Source organism: Primulina huaijiensis, chromosome 8 (genome assembly GCF_012295235.1).
Source record: "Primulina huaijiensis isolate GDHJ02 chromosome 8, ASM1229523v2, whole genome shotgun sequence".
Lineage (NCBI taxonomy): Eukaryota > Viridiplantae > Streptophyta > Magnoliopsida > Lamiales > Gesneriaceae > Primulina > Primulina huaijiensis.
Genome location: NC_133313.1, coordinates 3,930,877 through 3,940,832, shown reverse-complemented (window position 1 = coordinate 3,940,832; position 9,956 = coordinate 3,930,877). Strand labels below are relative to the sequence as shown.

Genomic DNA, 9,956 nt, shown 5'->3' with positions numbered 1-9,956 from the left:
TGTATATATATGTAAAGATAATATGATTTAACTTTTAAATAATTAAATTTATTTATTAATATAAATTTTTAAAAATTATTTTAAACTTAAATATGTTATTTATGTTAATTAATTATTAGTTCAAAAAATTAATAAAAAAATAATATATCATAATTAGCTACAAAATCTTAGAATTTTACACAAAAAATCTATAAAAATATCGAAATTTTTTTTAAAAAAAATCCTAAAATGATATAAAAATTTTAAAAAATTTATCAAAAATTTTAAAATAATTCATTTTAAAAAATCAATAAAAATCGTCAATACCCTATACTGAATACGGTTACGGATCAATGCCTCTTTCCACTCAATGAGAGTGTCAGCAAAAGGACGTCTACAGTACGAAAAACTGATAAGAAAGTAATTGACCATAAAAATTCGGAGTCTTCCTCCACGGCTCCACCCCCCACTCTCTATGAAAATCACACGAACAAGCATCGTGGAATAGAAAATTTAGATATATCCTTGATACGGGTTTGTTTCAAAGTGTGCTTTTGCGTTACCTGTAGTGATCGTGTTTTCTGAAGGATTCAGTGTGTTGGTACTGAAATCGCGTCACCGTTTGCTGTTTGGAGTCTTTCCGTTTACTTGGTACATAAAGTCTCTCTGTGAGTCACACACACACACTGGATGTGAGAAAGTTTGATTTACTTTTTTTTGAAGTGTTGTGGTCGCTTCACCATGGGATCTTTCTTTCATGATCTCTTGGAAGAAGATTCAGTCTGATTTGTTGGCACTTACCATGTGGAGGAAGTTCGTTTTCTTGGCGATAATAAGTGTCACTCTCACACTCGCGGAATGGGTTGATCGAGAGCATTAATTTATTCAGTAAATGTGTTATCTGAGCATTTATGTCCCAACAATTTAGCACATGTTTTATATACGATACTGATGGTTGATTTGGAAATTAATGGTTGATGGACGGGTAGGATATGTCTGATATTTTCATAACTCTTAAAAAGATTGAAAGTTCTTTATGTTTAGAATTAATGATTTTTTGCTTCCTATGAATGTGATACAACAAGAATCTTGAGTTTGGTGGCCCGTGGCAGGACATGTTCCCATGTAATGGTAAGCCAAAAATGGAGGAAAGAGGCCTTTTGGTCTCTTTATTCCTAGCTTCATAACGACTCAAAATTGGTAAAGGAAAAATTAATCAGCCTTCACTGCTTAAGTGATGAAGTTCTAAAAAATGATGGCTTCTATCGCATGTCATTTTTGTATGAGTTGTGGCAATCTCACTTGATTGCATCATTTAGTTCAATATTCTGCATAATCATATGACGAGGTTTGTTTCTTGTAGGTTGACATGACCTGTAAGTGATGTTTAAGATTCCATTGAGTTTTATCCTTTAACATCCCAACATCTGAAAATAACTACTACCTTTTTTTGTATCTTCTAAGTGTTAGAATCTAGATGACCGAAACAAGAGAAGGATTGTAAATGTGAGTGTTTGCATGTGTGTGATTATGTGACATATGCCTATATGTCTATGTTGCATTACAGCTGAAATTAGCCAGATGGGAAAGACGATTTATGTATTTGGTTTCCCTCATCTAATTGCTGCGGAGGTAATCAAAGAATTTTTTGAGGGGTATACTGGAAGAGGAACCGTAGATGCTGTGGAAGTGAAACCATCCAAACAAGGGCCTAGGCCATATGCTAGAGTCCAATTTGTAAATGACACATGTGCTGACAGGATTGTTGCTTTAGCTAGTAACCGCTTGTATTATGGTAGTTCTTATTTGAAGGCTAGGAAAATGGATATTGACATGATTCCAAGGTTAAAAGTTTATCTGCATGAAATGGAAGAGGTAACTCTCAATTTCGGATGCCAGATATCGAGAGATAGATTTTCAGTGCTATGGAAAGGGACAAAAGTTTCTGTGAAATTTGGAACTGGGATGAAGAAAATGTACTTCCAACTGAGCTTTAACTCGAACGAATACAAGCTTCAGCTCTCATATGAAAACATATGGCAAATTGTGCTGTATTGTCCACCTGATCAAGCTGCGAAGCTTCTTCTCATACAGGTTTACTTCTATGACTTCACCAGCTTGTAATCAGGCCTAATCCCAAGAAATATTCGATTTATTTACCTTTGATTTTATGATAAGTTAATCTACTTTTCCAACAGAAAAGCCTTATAACATTAATCTGCAACTTAATAATGTGCAAGAAAAGGTTGCACTGTTAATTGTACTATTGCCCACTTGATTCTCGCCGAGTCGTGGTAACTAATGGAAACGGCATGTATCATGTAGGATTGTCTCTATTGTGCACTAACTAATTAGCATCGGACAAGTTATTTAACAACTATCGCGTTGAAGTATTATAATTAGTTGTGAGTGTGAACAGCAATGATGAAGTTTTTCGGCAATTGACTGTTCGTGAAATTGCATCATATTATTGTACTGTTACTCTATCATGCTTTCAAGCATCAACGTGTTTCTAATGGAAATGATCTTTTTTTATGCTATACTTCAGTTGTTTGGTGCTCCACGAATCTACAAGAAAGTCGATGATTCCATCTATAGTTTTTTCAAGGAAACTTCAGATGATCAGTGGGTCAGAACAACAGACTTTACTTCATCATGCATCGGACAATCTTCTGGCTTATGCCTCCAGCTCCCTTATGGCATGAGGCTTCCAAATTTCCGTGACAATTTTGTTTACTATAAAGTCAGTGAAAGTCCATTTTATTTGCAGAGAGATATCCCCTTTTCTCAGAATTTGGCTCTAGTTCCCATCTTGAGTCCTCCCTCTGGATATGAACTGCCTTACAAAATATTATTCAAGATTTGCAGTTTGGTGCAGACTGGATGTCTCCCCGGCCCAAAAATTGATACCTCCTTTTATCGGTTGATCAATCCACAAAGATACAATATTACATACATAGAGCATGCGCTGGACAAGCTTTACTATTTAAAGGAGTGTTGCTATGATCCTGTGACCTGGCTTTGTGAGCAGTATAAGAAGTACGCTTCATCTCAAGAGATTCCAAAAGCACCTTCTATACGTTTGGATGATGGGTTAGTATATGTGCACCGGGTTCAAGTTACTCCAACCAAAGTGTATTTCTCTGGTCCTGAAGTGAATGTGTCGAACCGAGTGTTACGCCACTATCGAGATGACATTGACAATTTTATCCGTGTTTCCTTTGTGGATGAGGAGTGGGATAAAATGTATTCAACTGATTTATCTCCTAGGGTAGCAACTGGGGGTGAGAACCGAAGAACAAAGATTTACGAGAGGATACTTTCAACACTTAAGGAAGGCATAAGAATTGGCAACAAGAAATTTGATTTCCTTGCATTTTCTTCAAGTCAGTTACGGGATAATTCTGTCTGGATGTTCGCATCAACATCTACTCGTACTGCTGAGGATATTAGACGTTGGATGGGTGACTTCCGTTCTATAAGAAATGTCGCAAAGTATGCTGCTAGACTTGGGCAGTCCTTTGGTTCATCCACCGAGACTTTAAGTGTCGGTAGGCATGAGATAGAGAAAATTCCAGACATAGAGGCTTTCAACAACGGAAAAAAATACGTCTTTTCTGATGGAATCGGGAAGATATCATCTGATTTTGCTCGGAGGGTTGCTTTGAAATGTGGAGTTAAAGGCTCGATTCCATCCGCCTTCCAGATCAGGTATGGTGGCTACAAAGGAGTTGTGGGTATCGATCCATCATCGTGTGTGAAGCTTTCACTGAGGCCAAGCATGTTGAAATACCAATCCGATAATACAAAACTTGATGTCTTGGCATGGAGCAAATACCAGCCATGTTTTCTGAATCGTCAAATAATCACACTTTTGTCCACTCTCGGAATCAAGGATCATGTCTTTGAGAAGAAGCAGAGAGAAGCAGTAGCTCAGCTGGATGATATTTTAGTTGATCCATTGATAGCGCGGGAGGCTTTGGACTTGATGTCCCCTGGAGAGAATACTAACATTCTCAAGGAAATGTTGAAGTGTGGTTATGAGCCCGACGTAGAACCTTTTCTTTCAATGATGCTACAAACTTTTCGCTATTCAAAGTTACTGGATTTGCGAATGAAAGCAAGAATCTTTGTCCCACAAGCTAGACAAATGATGGGATGTCTAGATGAAACTGGAACTTTGGAATATGGTCAGGTGTTTGTTCAATATTCTGGTGCTCGACGTAGACCGTTCAATGGGGAATCTTCTTTGTTCGATGAAGATATGTCAGATGCGTATGACTACATCATCAGTGGAAAGGTTGTGGTGGCTAAAAACCCGTGTTTGCACCCGGGTGATGTACGTGTTTTAAAGGCAATTGACGTGCCACGGTTGCGTCACATGGTGGACTGTGTCGTTTTCCCTCGAAAAGGAACAAGGTAAACCGACTGCTTAACTTTTATAAGATGGTTTGTTGCATCATGGTAAAGATTGAGTCTTCTTACTTGTCTCATTCAAAGTGTGATAATGTTAATTTGTTGTAATAACAGACCTCATCCAAATGAATGCTCTGGGAGTGATTTGGATGGAGACATATACTTTGTTTGTTGGGATCCTGACTTGATTCCGACAAAGCAAATCTCACCTATGGACTACGACCCTGCTCCAAGCACACAGTTGGATCACGATGTAACCATTGAGGTATTGGTAATTTAATACTTTTCAATTTTGAAATGAATTTATATGAAGAGAATCACTACCACTTGGGATTGGAGTACAATTTAAATCATTATAACGAATTTTTTTTTTTACTTTAAATGTTACTTGATGCATGTTATTTTCTTCTTGCTACAGGAAGTTCAGGAGTACTTCACCAATTATATTGTAAATGATAGCTTGGGAATTATTGCAAATGCGCACACTGTCTTTGCTGATAAAGAACCTGTAATGGCCATGAGTAACTCCTGTCTACAGCTAGCAAAGTTGTTTTCAATCGCTGTCGATTTTCCTAAAACTGGGGTTCCTGCTGAGATACCACCTGAACTACGCGTAAGAGAATACCCTGATTTCATGGAAAAGCCAGATAAGACCACTTACGAATCAGAACGTGTGATAGGAAAGCTTCACAGGGCAGTGAAAGATAAAGCCCCCCACTCGGCCTCTGTCAAATCCTTCACAAAGCAAGTGGCAGAGTCGTCTTACGACCCTCAAATGGAAGTTGATGGGTTCGAAGATTACATAGATGATGCGTTTCAATACAAAACTGAGTATGATTTCAAGTTGGGTAACTTGATGGAGTATTATGGCATTAAAACCGAGGCTGAAATACTTAGTGGTGGTATAATGAAGACGGCTAAGACATTTGATAGAAGAAAAGATGCAGAAGCCATTGGAGCAGCTGTAAGGTCTCTGAGGAATGAAGCAAGATCGTGGTTTAAGGTTGGAAATGAAACTGATGATGATGCCTATGCTAAGGCATCGGCTTGGTATCATGTAACATATCATCCCGATTATTGGGGTTGTTACAATGAGGGACTGAAACGGGACCATTATCTTAGTTTTCCGTGGTGTGTGTATGATAAGCTGGTTCAGATCAAGAAGAAGAACTCGAGGAGGGCTCAGAGTATGGCTTCACTCAGGGATCTTACTCGGCGACTACGCATTAAGTGAGAAATGAGGTTTCCAGCCAAGTTTGTTTGATTTGAGGATATATTTTAAGCTTGTTTGATTATTTGTGATGAGTCGTTCGGGTTTTTATGTGCATCTCATAACTTAAGACAATCTTTCATGGTGGTGTGTTTGTTTTTCTATCTACTTGTGTTACTGCGAATGCCGGTACATTTGAGTGTCTTGCCTTCCATCCCATTTGCTATCGAAGAAATGGTTATGGAGAATACCCAAAATAATTATATATTGTTCAATTACATGGAATCTGGAGAAGCATGATAAGACAACAAATGCAAGTTTGGTCTTTTGTATGCATACAAGGTTGGTTAACTTCACTGATGCTAATGAAACCGGGCATGTCCGCAAATTTCCTTCGTAAACACTAAACTTGCGAGTGTATGTACCATGAAGAAATTGACCATTNAACAAACAACAAAGCAATTCAATTCATGTAACAAAATATTCCTTTATTTCAGAGAAATTATTCATCAACACAGACCTTCAATTGATTCATCAAAGCTTCCAAAATAAAAATATATATGTATCACAATGCTGATGAAAGAAACTCAAATCGACATCTTAGATATACATAATGAAATATGTTATGAATTTTTCAATCTTGTTTTTTAAATATTTTTTATTATGATAAAAATCTCGTATTTCAATTTGTAATTTTATATATAATTTTTTACACCAAATAAATATGGACTCGTCCTATTACTGATCGAATTTTCACAAAGCGTCAAAATGAAAATTTCAAATGAAGAATAAATATAAAAATAAAAAAAATATTTATTTAATTTTGTAAGAAAATATGTTTTGTGTTGCCTCTCCACACCATTTCTGACGAACTCAAGCTTCACAATAGAGCCATTAAAATTGCTAGGAGGGAAACAAGAGAGCAACACCAGAAAGAGTAAAGAAACCCAAAACATTAGACTTGATCATAAGAAATAAAACTGATTAATATTATGTAACAAGGGGTGATTTACAAGTAATCTTCATAAATGATAATACTTGTTCCACTATACAGAATCCAGAGAAGAATAATAAGATGCAACAAATGTGATTTGGTCATTTACTTTACATATGGGTTCACTTCACTGATGCTGATGCATCTCCACACTCAACTAATTTCCTTGGTATATACATGGAAAACTTATATAGCAGCTTATATATGCAATAATACACCATTATCTTACCGACATTCATAAAGGAGAAATACAATCCAACTGTCACCACAAATTCACAAAATTCAAAGAACACTAGATGTTGCAGGGGCTTCAATTCTTGCCACTACCAAATAGATAACCCAAAGAAGAATCTCCTCCAGGAGTAGCATGGACCTTTGTTGATGGTCGATCCTGTAAGAGATGAGTTATTCTTATCAAAATTCAAGAATATGATAAATGCCGAGGAACAAACAGGCGGAGAGTTTGATGGAAGTGATAAAGAAAAAAAGAAACAAACACAAGCGTGTAGTCGCTCTCCCACATCGTGCTCATGATCTAAGAAACTATGTTCATGTAAGAACAAACAGATAGGCATTCAAATTGTCCTTAAAATGGTAAAAATTCTTTTTTCTATGAGCATCAGAGCATGTAGCTAACTGGCGTGTGAGTATTTCAACTTCTTTTTAATTATTATTTAAGTGCCTGTTACAAGTAAAATTGATAAAATGAACCATGGTCCGTCTAGGATTAGAGTTGTATTTGATATTTTGCCAAACGTATGCTTGAGCTCATTTTCGAACAGCAAAACAAGTCTAGGACTAGGAGCATTCAGCTTCTTAGATGTCCCCCTCGAACCAACTCAAAGATCCTTACCTCCAGGTTCATAGGTCAAGGCTGGATCAGCTTGATCTATCGGCAACAAGGGTTAATTTTTTTCTCATGAGAGTTTATCACATCAGTAACATTATATTTGAGCATCCAAAGTAAACCTACATGCTGTTGGATAGAATCAAAGAAGGAAGAAAAGGAATAGAACAGCAACGAAAGCATACCGTAATGAAATTGCAGGTGTTTTTCCCATCCCCTCTTAAGTAATTGTTAGTCGTGCTACTATGAATGCCTGCAGGAATCTGCTTGTTAATTTCTACAAGCTGGGGAGGAGCATTCAGCTTCGGTGTAGACTCTTTGCTCGCAACATTACTTTCACTTGGTGCAGTTGGGGCATTCTCCTTTGTTGGTTTTGGTGCCTCTCCACCCCCGAACAAGTAGCCCAATGAGCTCTGTCCTCCGCCACTGCTTACTCCGCGACCCATATCTACTTAATGTCATCAAAATAAAGAAGGATATCAGAATCAAGCCATTAACTTTTAGAAATCAATTTACATAAAATGCTAGCATAGTTTTGCCAACAATGAGAAAACGATCAATTTTAATCACTGGTAATAAATGTCTCAGATGTGATTAATTTTATAAATTTTGTACGAGAAGTGACTATGCATTATACACCTCCGAAAAAAATCAACACTGAACTTCCATTCAATTCTAAAATGTCATTTTATGCTCATTACATTCACAAAAAGTAACAGTATCAACATGAGATATGCCTGAAGTCGATAAAAAGCAGGCATATATATATGTTTTCATCAGTCAAAAAAAACCCAAAAAAAAACCGAATACATTCAAAGGTTGTAAAAAAAATTCTTATGCAAATGGCTCATTATCAAGCACAATAATGAGAATTTGTTGCCTTTTGCATCAATTAAATCAAAGACCAAGCAAAGATTCTCACACAAACGACACATTATTAAAAAATGCAATCTCTTTCAAGCCAAATTATAGTAAAATGTCCAAAAAATTGCTCATTTCAACATCAAATATTCATTGTACACGTTGAACTAACCACCAAATCACAGTCAAAAACTGGCAAAGACAACAAATCAGCTCAATTTCTCAACATTCCATCAATAAACACCACAAACTAATCAAAAATGCAATTTAAACTCCCAAATAACCGTCGCTCAAGAATCAAATCAGTAACTAAACATAATTAAGCAAAAAATTTCAAATTAAATCAACACATATAACATTCGACATGCTTGCAGAAGTGTATCTGGAAGTCAAGTTTTTACCTTTGGCTTGATTGAGATAAGGTCTGCTGTGTACAGAATCCGAGTTACATTTTCTGAGCTGTGGAAGTATTAATGGAGCATGAATTTGATTCTTCCAATCGGGTTTTTATTCTTCCAGGTAGTTCGTAAAGTTGATACTGTAAGGCTTAATAGAAATGTTACGGAAATGTAAGCAAATTCCTCATGGATTTTATTGATAACAAGGCTTATATAGTCATACAACTCTAACTGAAAGGAGAGAAAAAACAGTCCACAAATTTATTTGAGGGCCATGGCTATTGAAAAAGTCAAGAAACAAACAATCCTGAATTATTGGTATTTATTCTAACAGTACTTTGAAATAGTTAGTCCTAAGATATTAACTCCAACAATTCCTCCCTTGAACTTATTGTTATTGATAATGCAATTAGTTCATCTCAGGAACAGTGCACACTCCAAGTTCTTCACGGAACTTTTGGAAATCTCCCAATTTTAGCGGCTTTGTCATCAGATCAGCAACTTGATTTTGAGTTCCACAATAAACCAGATCAACAACTCCTTCCTTTGTAAGATCTCTGAGAAAGTGAAATCGCACATCTATGTGTTTGGACCGACCATGTAAGACTGGATTTTTGGATAACTTGATGGCAGAATTGTTGTCACACATCACCATGGTGCTTTCTTCTTGTAGATAACCAAGTTCTTTCAAAACATTCCTCATCCAAACAGCTTGGCATGCACAAGCTGCTGCTGCCACAAACTCCGCCTCAGTAGTTGATAAAGTGACAATGGGCTGCTTTCTAGATGACCAAGCTACTGCACCCTCACTCATCATAAACACGTAGCCAGAAGTACTTTTACGATCTTCCATATCTCCTGCATAATCACTATCTGTGAAAGCCAACAAGTTTTCTGCTCCTCCCTTCTTGTAGAAGATTCCATAATTCATGGTTCCTTTCAAATACCTTAAGGTCCTTTTTGCTGCTTGGAAGTGCAACTCAGTTGGATTGGCCATAAATCGACTAATCAGACTTACAACAAACATGAGATCAGGTCGTGTGGCTGTGAGATACATGAGGCTTCCCACAATCTGTTTGAAATAAGTCTCATCCACTTTGACTCCTTTCTCATCTCTGCATAATTTATACCCCGGAACCATGGGATTACAGACTGCATTGCTTTCCTTCATCCCAAAACGATCCAACACTTCTGCTGCATATTTCCTTTGACAAATAAAAATGCCTTCTGTCTTCTGTAGAACTTCTATTC

At 36.8% G+C, this 9,956-nt stretch overlaps 2 protein-coding genes across 4 annotated transcripts; one reads left to right on the top strand and one right to left on the bottom strand.

The window, feature by feature from the left end:
- The first annotated feature begins 347 nt into the window (after positions 1–347).
- On the top strand, positions 348–5,862 carry LOC140983208 (probable RNA-dependent RNA polymerase 1). 2 transcript variants are annotated; one of them, XM_073450152.1, is made up of 5 exons: positions 348–630; positions 1,547–2,073; positions 2,528–4,398; positions 4,510–4,660; positions 4,814–5,862. In XM_073450152.1, exons 2-5 carry the CDS (start codon positions 1,561–1,563, stop codon positions 5,627–5,629), a joined length of 3,351 nt encoding a protein of 1,116 aa, XP_073306253.1. In that variant the 5' UTR covers positions 348–630; positions 1,547–1,560; the 3' UTR covers positions 5,630–5,862. The 2 variants fall into 2 exon arrangements, with proteins under 2 accessions (XP_073306253.1, XP_073306252.1); XM_073450151.1 differs by having other exon boundaries at positions 348–2,073.
- A 764-nt stretch (positions 5,863–6,626) lies between these two features.
- LOC140983221 (protein SPIRAL1-like 1) lies at positions 6,627–8,842 on the bottom strand. Of its 2 annotated transcripts, none has more exons than XM_073450173.1 (3): positions 8,709–8,842; positions 7,632–7,894; positions 6,627–6,990 (listed from the first exon to the last, which is right to left on the bottom strand). In XM_073450173.1, the coding sequence occupies exons 2-3, from the start codon at positions 7,890–7,892 to the stop codon at positions 6,910–6,912; spliced, it is 342 nt and encodes a 113-aa protein (XP_073306274.1). In that variant the 5' UTR covers positions 7,893–7,894; positions 8,709–8,842; the 3' UTR covers positions 6,627–6,909. The 2 variants fall into 2 exon arrangements, with proteins under 2 accessions (XP_073306274.1, XP_073306273.1); XM_073450172.1 differs by having other exon boundaries at positions 7,632–7,897; positions 8,709–8,826.
- Between the last annotated feature and the right edge of the window lie 1,114 nt (positions 8,843–9,956).